Genomic DNA, 12,934 nt, shown 5'->3' on the forward strand with positions numbered 1-12,934 from the left:
AGCAGAGGAGGCTTTCTATAGAGTTGTGTATCATCTTCATGTTGGTGAATTTTTATGTTGTTAACTTCACAACAGCGAATGGGAAGCTATCATATAACACCTGCTAGCCTTGCTGGCAGGGTGGACATTTGTTTATCAGGTTCCATAATTTATCTTTCGGCTACATTTAAATGGCAAAGTATCCCAAGAGCTGACATAGAGAAATAAGAATCGATACAGAGATCCAAGAAACATTATGAAATGTATGTAAGAGAAAAAACACCAACTAAAATGTTCTGCTTTATCAGCAGGATGCATGACAAAGACCCTACTTGCATATCCGTGCCGCCCGTGATAGAATGTCAGCTTTCACAAAGGCTGAAATTACAGCACCAACCAGCAGCTGGCTGCACTGAAACCACATCAGCTAAAACTGAAACGCACTGCCACAGCTGAATATATCCTTGACCCTAAAAGTTAATCTTGCTCTGCGAGTTTCGAAATGAGGATGAAGATGCAAGATGATTCATGCAAGCTATACTAAAGAGATGCTCATATCCAAGCTCTTGTGCTTGACTGAAACGCAGGGCTTCATTTGTGTCAGCCGCCACTTCCAGGCAGGTAGGAGGCAGTGCAGAGGCACCCGTGACACCAAACTGACTGTGACGATCTGCTACCCTTCTATATATTTGGACACCTTAATGAACTGGGTACATTGTGTCTTGCTAAATTGTAACACCTGCTACATACACTGCTTTGTAATAGTAACATTGTTGTAGTAAGAACTATATACAAAAAAATAGAACATTCTGGATTAGATCAGGGACCCACTTGAACTAGAGGATATGCAAAACTGTAGGAAGTAGTATTACAAGCTAACCCTCACACCCCTTCCCCACAAGATCACGGGTGCACATACTCGTGATACCAAGGCTGCCTGTGGAGGATCCATAGTCCAAAATAAACTGCACTGCCTAAAGCTAGTACGGATCTAGGAATGCACAACACAGCCTCTTAGTCTGCACAACTTGCGTAGCTTGCCACCTATCTATGTCTAAATATCAAATGTTGTTTAAACATTTGTTCACACACAGTTTTTCCATAAACCTGCTGCCACAACATAATACCCTATGTGTCCAAACTGAAAGAATGGGGGCCTCTTTTTAAACGAAAAACATATCATGGGAGAAAGAAAGAAATATGTTTGCTGAAGATTATTGTGTTCACCTACACAAACATAGGTGGCATCATGTTTTATTTTTCAAACTGCAGTGGTGTAAAACCCTATATTTCACAGGAACCCTGAGATATGGAAAATATTTCATGGTTCTCTATGAAATGTGCATTTTATCATCACAATGACAGGCCCCCATACCACATGGCAGAGCCCTAACAGTGTCCAGGTTAGCAGGATCCTATGGCATGGAGGACCACATTCTGTGGTAGGGGCATCTAAATTATGCAGCCAAAAATGCCAGGTATGGAGCACGTTCTCTGACAGCATTATTTTCTTTAATTTTAAACGCTGCCACCGCAGAATTGCATAAAACCGGTTGCCCTCACCATTGTTGATTGTTTTATCAATCATTTCTTAATGCAAGGTAAACATAACCTAAATAATCTAATTTGAGTCAGTTCCCATTATCAGCTGCTCTATGTGGAAACAGCTTTTACAAGCTAACTATCATAAAATAAACATGTAATATAAAAATGCATGATGCTTATCATGTTACATGGCCCTAAATTCCCCCATCTTACGATTTTGGTGGCATGTCTCTCTCTCGATAGATAGATAGATAGATAGATAGATAGATAGATAGATAGATAGATAGATAGATAGATAGATAGATAGATAGATAGATAGATAGATAGATAGATAGATAGATAGATAGATAGATAGATAGATTTCCAGCTGCCCGGGACTGTTAATGTCAACACTCCTTCATTTAAGTATTTCTTTTAATTATATACACCACCCTACCTTTACAACCAATTCAGTCTTTTTGTCCTTGTGCTGCTCAATAAAGTGGTTCGCTGACCATTGCTCTAAATGTGTTTATATTGCTTGCTCAAACCCCAGAAACTATGCATAATATGGAGCAACAATAAATAATCTATTCACATTTTGTAGAAAAGGCAAATGGATGAATTTTGCAAAATATAATTGTATATTTTTTTCGGTTTTGCCAGTGTTTTGGTTAACTACCAATGCGTTAATGTATGTTTGCTATTAGACTGCGTTTTTATGAATGCATCTACTATATTCTTCCCATTTTTTTCACAGGCAGACCACAAATAATACAAATTCGCTAATAGAGCCAAAACTGAAAACAGAGCAGGGCTTGTACTTGAGGGAAAGCTACGGTTGGTGTAACTTTGAAAAGGCACACTTATTCCTTTCAAACCTGGGGTAGCATTTCTTAAAGGCCCACATTCGAGACAAATGATTAGCAGATACTGAAAACTAAAAGTTATTCTTTTTTTGCAAATGATTTCACCTTTTTAATTATGTTTAATCACAGGGCCCCTAAACGATCATGTTGTAGAGGTGCAAAACGTGCTGAATGTACGCATTGCTTTGTATTGGTGGCAGCCCGCTCTATGTCAAGCCCTCTTATTTCTGCTTTTTTGCTGGATTTAAAAAATGTTCACTCGAACGTCTCATGCCCTGCGAGGCCACGCGCTGCAACCACTGTCCGTCTGTTTTTTTTTATTAATGCGAGAGCGAGTGTATGCATTTGTTTATGCACTGTGTTAAGCATTCGGCGGGCTCAAATATTTACAAATGCCGTTTTGAACGAAAATACACCTATAATATATTAAAGTAACGCGCCTCCTGCGACCCCTGAAAAGCGCTCTCCTCGCCTTCCTTACGCACGACTACCTCGACATATTGACTTCTTTTCTGCTTGTTGAATATGTACACGCCGTTGGCTTTGAAACGCGAGAACTGCTGCTCGGCGCGTGCCTTTTTTTCTGGCAGCGGAGACACTTAACAATTTTCCAGAAGGAAACATTTTAGATTCGGACTACTTGTTCAGATCATGAGGTTAAATGCAATAGCATGCATCAGGTGAAATGAGGAAAATGTATTTTGAAACAGGTTTCTCTTTCTGGGGTGCATTTCAAAATGTCACTTGTCATTTTAATGAGTGGTAACCAGAAGAAAAAAAATCCATGCAAAACACGTAAAAAAAATTCTGTGGTTGTGTCTTCCTCATACAAGTAGAAAATTATTAAAAACAAAAGAGAAATTGGACCTGCTACTTACTACCTCGTGTAGGTGAAGATTTCACATTTTTAGGCTTTAACAACATTTACTCATACACACCTGCGAGGATTACAGGTTTCAAGAAGTGAAACTGCATTAGCCCACATTGCTTAAACCTTGCATGGTTCTTTAGGTTCTAACACCATTTGCCTTCTTTTTTAATATAAAATTATATGTACTGTTATTTGACTGCCAAGGCCTAATATTATCTAAGAATGATTTTTCTTTGTTGCTCCCATCTCATCTTATACCTAACTGTAAGACTTTATCTTCTGACATCAAATCCTCACTAAAACCCTCTTGGGCATCAGAGTACCTAATTACACCATCAAGTTTGTGTATGATGACAAAACCTATACTCAATGTTGTTATTGTTATTATCATTAGTAGTAATACTATAGTTGCACTCACCTAAAATTTTGCTAATGTTGGAGTTGTGCATGTCGGGAAAAGCCTGAAGAATCTTCCTTCGTTCATCCTTTGCCCAAACCATGAATGCATTCATTGGTCGCTTGATATGTGGTTCACTGGTGCTTCGTCCACGCGCGTCCCTGTAGACTCGTGCTTCAGCCACAGTAGCACCTCCTGTTGGCCAACAATAATACTGCTGTAGTTTAGCTGCAGAGCCATTCATTGCCTTACTTCCTGGAATATCAGGGCAGGAAGAAACAAGATGCATGCAGAATATTACTATTTGGTTGAAAAACACTTTTCTTCCTTCTTTGCTGGTATTCGTCCCTCATTTTTGTCACTGCTCTAAAATTAATATCAAAGGCAAACTGTTATTTTCATTCATGTATTGCATTAATAAACATAGACAGCAGCCTTAAACATAACAGCTTAGTAATTCACACAGTAAATCGTCTTGAAAACATCACAAAAAATGCCTACCATGTAACAGCTTCTTTTGGCTAATTATAGACCTATTCACATCATTAAATATGACAAACTTTATTTGTGGTTCATGAAAAAGGTAATTCAAAGTGAATCAGCTCTCTCAACGTGTGGCTGACCCCCCCACAATATATTGATCACTAAACGTCTGATTTTCTCTTTAGCCCTGTTTTTGTATTTATTCTGCAGAATATCTCACATATTTGTCATGTTAGCACCGAGTTCATTTCCAGAGGTACAACGATGCTCCTTCAATAAAGTCTCAAATTCGAAAACAAGTGAGGCTAACTTTACCATGTAGAAGCATAGGATCCATACGCACTGTTCTAACTAAACATGCATTACGCTTTTAACGCAAAACTGGATGATTGAATCAACTTTTTAGCTTAGACCACCAATATATTGGACACCAAAATTACTATCTTTTCGGGCAATTGAATAACCAATATGAAAATAATGATTATTGTTGAGGGTGAGTTAAGTCTAGTGATAGTGGCACCTCACTTGTTTACCGGGTGTATCAATACTATGCTATTTGGTGTGTTATGGTGCTTAGGGAGCGGGTCCTCATCCTTGACCCCCTCATTCAGAACTCCACAAGAGAACTGCACTAATTTTGTTTACAATGTCCTAGCACACATAAATCCTTATTCAATTTAATTCATATATATACAAAAGATAGCAGTGAACAGTCTCTGTATTCGTATTTTCTTTTCTTTATTCCAGTAGTTGTTGCCAACACTGTGTCCCAAAATCAGTTTCTGGAAATTATTTCTCCTACCCGAGTACGGGTCTCAGGTCTAGTGTCCGGACACTAGAACTGAGACCCGTACTCGGGTAGGAGAAATAATTTCCGGAAACTGAATTTGGGACACAGTTACCTATATACTGGGGAAGACGACGCCATGTACAGCGGTTCCGCCTTCTCCCATATCGACTTACAAGGAGCCTACTGATACATACGCAAGAATTTCTGAACATGCAACATAGATACTACCCAGGCTGATTATTGGCCAGGACGGAATTACAACCGGTCGGAAGGCCAGCGGATCTAGATTCTAGTATCACAGCCCTGACGAAGTCGCGGGTGAACTACCCAGGTAGCGACGAAACACGTGTTGGCAACAACTACTGGAATAAAGAAAAGAAAATACGAATACATAGACTGTTCACTGCTATCTTTTGTATATATATGAACTAAATTGAATAAGGATCTATGTGTGCTAGGACATTGTAAACATGAAAATAATGATCTTGCATTTTATTTTCGTTATTAGATTGCTTTACTTGACTACGCAATATCATAGTAACTAATTTTGGAATTCTCAAAGAAAATATAAGAAGCGTGTCACACACGTTGCACAAACCTTACAATGTGACAAAGAACAGGTGTGGAACTAGTATTCTTTCTTAAGTAAATATTTCATTTTATTTGCCTTTTTTAGGAAGATAGTGAACTCACAAAAATATCCAGCATCTTCCAAATGAAATCAGTGGATCATGGTGGAAATTGACAGAAATCGAAAGGGATCACCCAGTACCACTTGCTTATTCGCATTGTTTCAAATGAGTTCTCTAATTAGATAAGATCATTGTCTAGCTGGGTAAGAGTATATTATTAGAAAATATACATTACCAATCTCCAAAAGTGCAGTTGATTTAAGACACGCAAAGGCACACACAAAAAAAGTCTCAGAACCGACTGTGGATATGCTATTAAAATATAATATCATGAAAGTAATGAAAGTAAGCAACTAAAAAGAAAATAACATACATGTTTGAATGGTCAAGGGGTTTAATGAAGAAGACTGGAGTAAGCTGTATCTCGTTTTATCAGTAGCTATTTTTTTGTTTGCATTGATTGAACTGTTTGCATCTTGCTCCAAAGTGACATAAAGCTGGTATGTTAGTGCGATATAGCATTTTAAAACTCATGTTCATTGTGTGATGCTTTTCACATTAAAATCATTTTAGCTTGGGCAGTGTACCAAAGAAGCCAAATACAAAACTAAATGTGGTAGATTTGTTTAATAATTTCTCCACTATAAGTAACCATCAGGATTTTATTTCAACATTCCTTAACTTTTTAATCATTTTACAAGCACAATTAAACACAATTATGAATATACATAATGTGCTAAATAAAACCATATTTAGTGTAAGCAAAGATGAATTGTAGTTTGTGTACACTGCACATCATTGCAAAATATATATTTTTTGTCCCACTGCCCCTATTTAACAGAATATGTAAGTACTTTTATTTCACATAAAGCAGTGATGTCAAACTTCATATTTCATAGGGATATGATGTTATTTCATGGTGATAATGTTATAATTCCTGAAGGATTTCGTTCACTGGGAGTCCTAGTCTGATTTCATTTCTTTCAACTAATTATTTTCTGAGCATGACTGTGTATTTAGATTTTGACGGCCCTTCAAACTTTTTGAAAATGTTATTATATGCCATTGTGTATTCACTATTATCTTCTTGAAAGCTAATCAAAACCTGAACCTTCTAATTGCAATCAGGGCCTATTGTTAACTATGTCTTGCAGACAGAGGCTTCAAATTCTCTGACTTCTGGTAAATAAGTGTGTTTTCGACAAAGCAATATGCAAACCCTACCAACTTTCAAAGACAATTGTCTCTCTTCCTTTGACTACTGAAAACAAAACACCATAGTCATGTATTATTCCTACTGTTTTCAATAAACATTCCCCTGTTGAAAAGCACCATTTGAAATAAACATGTATTATAAAAATATTTTTCAAAGGAAATGAGTGTCTTGCACCAATTGTATATACGATAAAGCTGAAAATCGTTACACAAAATTACACCACATAAACATAACATCAAAATATGCTGAATTTTAACATGAAAATGAGAAAGAAATTTAAATGTTAGAAATGTGCCTTTATTTGAACGTACAAAAGTGAAAATGTTGTTTATGTTCTGCAGAAAGCTTTGATTTCATAGATCATCTCATTGTCATATGGTGAGAAACCAGACAGCTAACAGAGTAGGCTTGCAAATGGTTCTCATGAGAACCTTTGTGGATGTACATTTTAATAATAATTCGTAGCCATTTCTAACTGATTTCATGCTGGAGTGGATGTATACTGTGGGAATCAAGGGTGAAGATCACGGACCATCGAAGACCTTTTACCATTGGACGATGATGATGACATTTATCTTTCTTTGCAAACTGTTGAGATTCTTTCTATAAAGTATGTTTTTATTTGGATGCAGTGCACGCAATGAAATTTGTTTTATTTATTTAAATGTTTTCTTACCTGTAAAGCTCTGTAATCCATAGATTACTAACCCGCACCCTGCCCCTCCCCCTCTCCACGTCACTGCCCTGCAGTTACACCCATTACCGACTGAGTCCTGATCATATATAGAGGGGCCATTTTCTTTTTTTTATACATAGCATCACCACATTGGCATAATTTCAGAAAACATACTTAAAAGTATTTTCTCTACTTAGTTTCTGTTTACAATTTTGTTTCCTCACCACCAATCGTCATAATTCATAAATTTCTACCACAGGTCATTAATTATGATAAGCAAAACCATCACCACAAGACACTGGACTTAATTGGTGATTAGAACTGCTCAGAAATTCATGGCCTTTAGAATGGTCTTTTTAGGATCTGATTCCACCACCGGCCTACATTTTGCCTGTGGCTTGCACTTATTGGAGACCAACTGACCTGCTGTCTAACTGTTCTTCTTTGCTTCCCTGCAAACTGGTATAGACAGATTAAGAGGACTCCATATGACTGATGCATACTTTGTTTGGGTGCATGGAGGCAGCTCTGCTCAAAGCAGGGAATGCTGATTAGTTCCCAATTTTTATTTGGGGAGCAGCACCTTTATAGAAAGCACTGTACAATACCACCAACACTCTGCTCACCTAAAATTTCTTACAGAGTTTTTAAACAAGGAATTAGCACAGTGCCATTGATGACAAGCTAGAAAGGTGACAGTGGTAGTTTACCAATCCACAGCTGTAATATTGTGACTAGAATTTGTCTCTCTCCTTTCACGGTGTGGATGGCACTGTGCTAATCTTATACTTAAAAACTCTGCTAGAAAAATAGACATTTAAGGAGAGCAGCTTTATGCGTCGGTAGTTTTAGAGGGTGCTCCACCCAAAACCTAGAAACCTAGTAGAAACCCATGGTTCCCTACTACCTCTTCTAAATTATTAATTTATGTGGCACTATATGTTTACACACACATATATAAACACTATATATATATATATATATATATATATATATATATATATTCACTGAAAAAATCAAATTTTAAAGTAAGTTTATATTTAGGTGAATATGCCAGTGATAACATTAACATTTTGAACTAAAAACACCCACGGAAATTCACCAGTTTAAGTTAGTAGAGCGAACTATAACTTGTGCCCCCACCATGCACTGCTTATGATCTCATATATTACATCACTCAAGACATGTTCTATGACATAATCTATGGCCAGGCCATGTGACCAAAACCCCAGCAGGCAGCCAACCCCACCCTGCACACAGCCTTTGCCATACACAGCATGAGGATGGCCTGTGGGCCCCAGGTACCCCATCCGGCGCCAAATACAAGAAAAAGGGTATGGGCCGCTACACCCGTCATGACCCTTCTTAGGCCGCGGAGAGCCCATCCTCCAGGGTGATACCAAAAAAAAGGGTAGGGAGCTGTGTGGGCCCCCCTCCCCGAGCCTCATTAGGCCTGAGGACCCCATTCAAGGAGAGTGGAGGCCACATGGCCCCCTACCTGAGCCTGTTATGGCCCTCGGGTCCCTGCCCGCAGGGGCCATGTATATTTTAAAGGGGCGAGGGGCAGCGTGACAGCCCCCAGTCTCATTAAACCATTTTATTTTAAGGGGAGGGGGCCAAGCTCCCCTCACCCTTACCCATTATCGACCAGGTAGCCGATACCCAGGGCCAAAACTTACAAAAAAGGGAAGCCTCCCTCCCATGTCTCTTTGAGCCATGGGGACTCAATCCCATAGGGCCTATTTTCTATTAAATTGAGGCACCTGGCCCCCCTATCCAGGCCTTTGGGACCCCATCCCCAGGGGCCTTTTTTTAATTAAAGGGGAGAGTGGGCTCCCTGGGGCCATAGAAGGCTCAGGGAGGGTGGCTGTGCAGCCCCTACCTTTTAAAGGATTTAAGGACAGGGGGATTTAGAGGCTAGGGGGGCCTCCCCTTATTGAATACATGGTTGACTCCATGGGGCTTATAATGGATGAATACGGTCCAGCTAACATTTCTTGTTTTTTTTCAATCCTGCAGAAATTCCTCAAGATTGTGGCAACATTTGCTGATTTCGGTTTTTGTTTTAGGCCCAGGGGGGGTCCATCTGAGTCCCCCTCATGGGCTTTATGGGGGCAGGGTACCCCTACCCTGCCCCATTAGATTTTTTTTATTTAACATTTCAGGACAGGGGACTAAGTTCATGACTTCTGTAATGCCCACCAGTAACACATTTCTGATGTTTTTCTGGCAGCCATTAAGAGTGCTCACTTTCGCAAGAGCAAATGGTCCAAGGGAAATAAAGCTCCATGGGCCAATCAGAACGCTCCTTTTTAAAATGGTGCTCCCTCGAGAGTCTCTGGAGGCTCCAGTGGACCCAACTATCCAAAAAAACGTAATCTGTGGAACAAGATTTAGCTTCCTGACAGATTTGATATAAATCCATTTGGCAGTTTTTGCTGTAGCCCTCCTTAAAGACGTCAATGCAAAATGCATTGGGATTTTTCATATTTTGGGATCCCCTTTGTTTCTTGCCCCCTGCTTGACGGATCACCCCAAAAATTTCCATGCACAAACTAGTCAGAAAGTAGCACATTTTTTAAAATGTTTCATGAGGATTCGTCACACGGGGCCAAAGTTATTAGCAACACAAAAAAATGTTTTTTCTATGGAACAGCTGACCTAACTACCCAGTGGTGGCCAATATATATATATTCCCAGCTGTGAGTGCTGCCACTCAAGCCAATGTCTGGTATCATATCATCAAGAGTTCCTTCCATCACAAAGGAAAACATAACCCAGCACAATGAGGCTACTGAGTCTTCTCAATTTTTTTTTATTCATTACAGATGGCTTCTCCCCTATCTCGCAATATTTTTACAGCTAAATGTTTCCCTTATTTATTTATAGATTTATAGAGCGTGCAGCTACCCAACATGGTTTCCCGGCGCTGAGCAGGACAACACTGAAGCCACACAATGGAAATGAACAGCACAGAAAGATCATGCTTGATTGTAAAGTAAGGTCTTTAATTTCTTCCGGAAGGCTAAGAGCGATTGACACATCCTAAGTTCCAGTGGAAGGGAATTCCACGGTTTGGGGCAATGTAGGAGAATGAGGGACCTCTTATACGAGCAAGATGGAATCTGGGCACAGAAAACAAAGAGAGGCTAGCTGATCTCAGCTGGTGACTGGGCACGTAAGGTTTTACCAGGCTTTGTATGTAGCGGGGCGCTAAACCATGTTTGGCCCGAAACATGTAGAATAAGGCCTTGAACTCGATGCTTTTGTTCACCTTGAGCCATTGAAGCTATTGAAGCAAAGGTGAGACTGAGGCATGTCGAGGCAACTGGAAGAGGAGACGTGCAGCCACATTTTGAATGAACTGTAACATTGGATGGGGGCGTTATCAGCACCCATGTAAAATACATTGCCATAATCAAGTCTGGAAATCACCAACGCCTGCATAACCGTTCTCTGGGCTGCAGATGAAATTAACCAGAGGATTTTCTTTTAGCCATTTAAGGACTGCAAAGCAGGCCGCAGTGACCCCAATCCCCCAGTTCCCTTCCTTATTTCTTATCCCCACTATATTTATGTTCTTCTCTAGTCCCATGTCCCTCAATAACTGAACTTCTTAAAGCAAAAGACTACATTAAAGCAGGAGCTAGAGAGCACCACACACATTAATGTTCTGTTACAACCTGCTGTGCCCAACTCACATTACACAGGGAGCCATTGCCAGGAGTTTCAGAATGCAAAGATACTGCATAGATGTTGCACAGCAGTAATCTGCACCACAATAGCATCCCCAAAGCCACTGCCATCTATTTCGAGACAAAATGATTATATCCGCACATTCAGCTGTCTGGCAACAATTGCCTACTGAGGCATGAACCTCTCAAGTGATATTGCTTGTATGGCTCAGAGGCAGTTGTAAGACCAATAGGTTTTTAGTTAGGTGAGGGGTGGACCAGTTTTTCCCCTTCAAAAAGGAACGTAAACAGGAACATTACATTCATAAAGTGTGTGCCTTCGATATTTTGCAACCAAGTGCATCACCTCTTATATATTTCCTCATTGAATAATAAGTGTTCAAGTGAAATTTTGCAATGTAAACGAGATTTTCAAGAAACAATGACATCATTACATAAAATACTGGACTTTTTTACGTATCCTCTCTCTTTAAAATATTGTACCTAGGGAGATCTGACAGAAAACGTGAACAATAATTTGAAGCGCACAACATTCAGTATGAACACAATAGGCATCACAAGGTCCCATTCACTAGCTCAACACCCCTCCACCATAACCACAGAGCTACGGTGAATAGCTCTTTATTTTAAAAACACCAAGCCTAAGTGAAAACCCTTTCCCATGAAAATTAGGTAATCTTTTGAATTTTTGCAACCTTTTAAGCATCTTAATATATTTCCCGATAGTTTGGGAAGCAGCGTGGGAGTGACATATATTGTAGCAAGTACCTATAAATTAGTAAGCACGCTTAGTGAATGTGCATAAAAAACACAGCTGTCAGTTGTCATGCTAAATCTGCTTCTGATGAGTCTGTATGCCACCTTTTCTAAAAACAAGCAGGAACATGCACACCTTTTGAGCACAGATGCAGAACTGATTTGATCCTGTCTCAGCGATTCTTTGACAGAAATGTTTAAAAAGTGCTCAGTGTGCATTGGTAATTTGATACCTTTTTGCCCCTTTGCCCGCAGTGCATTAATTTCATTTCAAATGCAATGACCATGCCAGATGAATTGCTTTTGCTTCACGTGTCTTTGACAGTCATGCTTATTGTGCAGTGAAATGTGGGGGAGCTTCGAACTGACAATATCCATCAACACAAGGCAATGTGCTGACTGCTGGCCCAGATGAAGGCATACATTACACTCGGAGTGAAACACTCATTCAGATATGACAGTATCTACTTCGGAGGCTCACCCTTGTAATTTATGATGTCCTCAATGCAATTACTTTACAAGTGACACTAATTCTGCAATGCATATACTGACATGCATACACAATGAAAGGGGACAGGTTGAAAGCATTTGTCATGCTGGCGCTCAATGGATTCATCTGGCCTACAAGCAACTGCATGCTTGGGTTGAAACAACAGAGCTGGGTAGCAGGAAAGCTCCCCTAAAAGAGGGAGCTACAGTAGCAGTGATGACTGGTGAGGACCAGCTTAAGGATGACCCATTGGCAGTCCCATAGTTCTTAAATGTTTTTAGTTCATGTATATCTCACTTTTATTTTTATTATTATTAGTAATTTCACAGTTTCATGCAGTGCGCGTTTACACTGTATATATTAAGATACTTTATAAAGAAGCTATTTGAGCTTGCAAAAAGTGCAACACCCTTGAGATAATGAATTATTAGAGTGTTTTCTGGTCCCAAAACCTGAGGTGTGCAAAAACAGAAGGTTTGTAACTTCAAAACATCTTCCAAAAACAAAACAAAGACTTTTCACGGGTCCTAAAATTATTTCCATCTTGTAGAAGGGT

At 39.5% G+C, this 12,934-nt stretch overlaps 1 protein-coding gene across 4 annotated transcripts in view; it reads right to left on the minus strand.

Moving 5' to 3' along the window:
* SOX6 (SRY-box transcription factor 6) overlaps positions 1–12,934 on the minus strand; it is a 789,572-nt gene that overhangs the window by 17,353 nt on the left and 759,285 nt on the right. For all 4 annotated transcript variants that reach the window (XM_078681028.1, XM_078681029.1, XM_078681026.1 and 1 more), the window contains one exon: positions 3,662–3,895. In XM_078681028.1, the coding sequence (XP_078537154.1) occupies positions 3,662–3,895 (234 nt within the window). The remainder of the gene's footprint in view (positions 1–3,661; positions 3,896–12,934) is intronic.

This window comes from Lissotriton helveticus, chromosome 3_1 (genome assembly GCF_964261635.1).
Source record: "Lissotriton helveticus chromosome 3_1, aLisHel1.1, whole genome shotgun sequence".
NCBI classification, from domain to species: domain Eukaryota; kingdom Metazoa; phylum Chordata; class Amphibia; order Caudata; family Salamandridae; genus Lissotriton; species Lissotriton helveticus.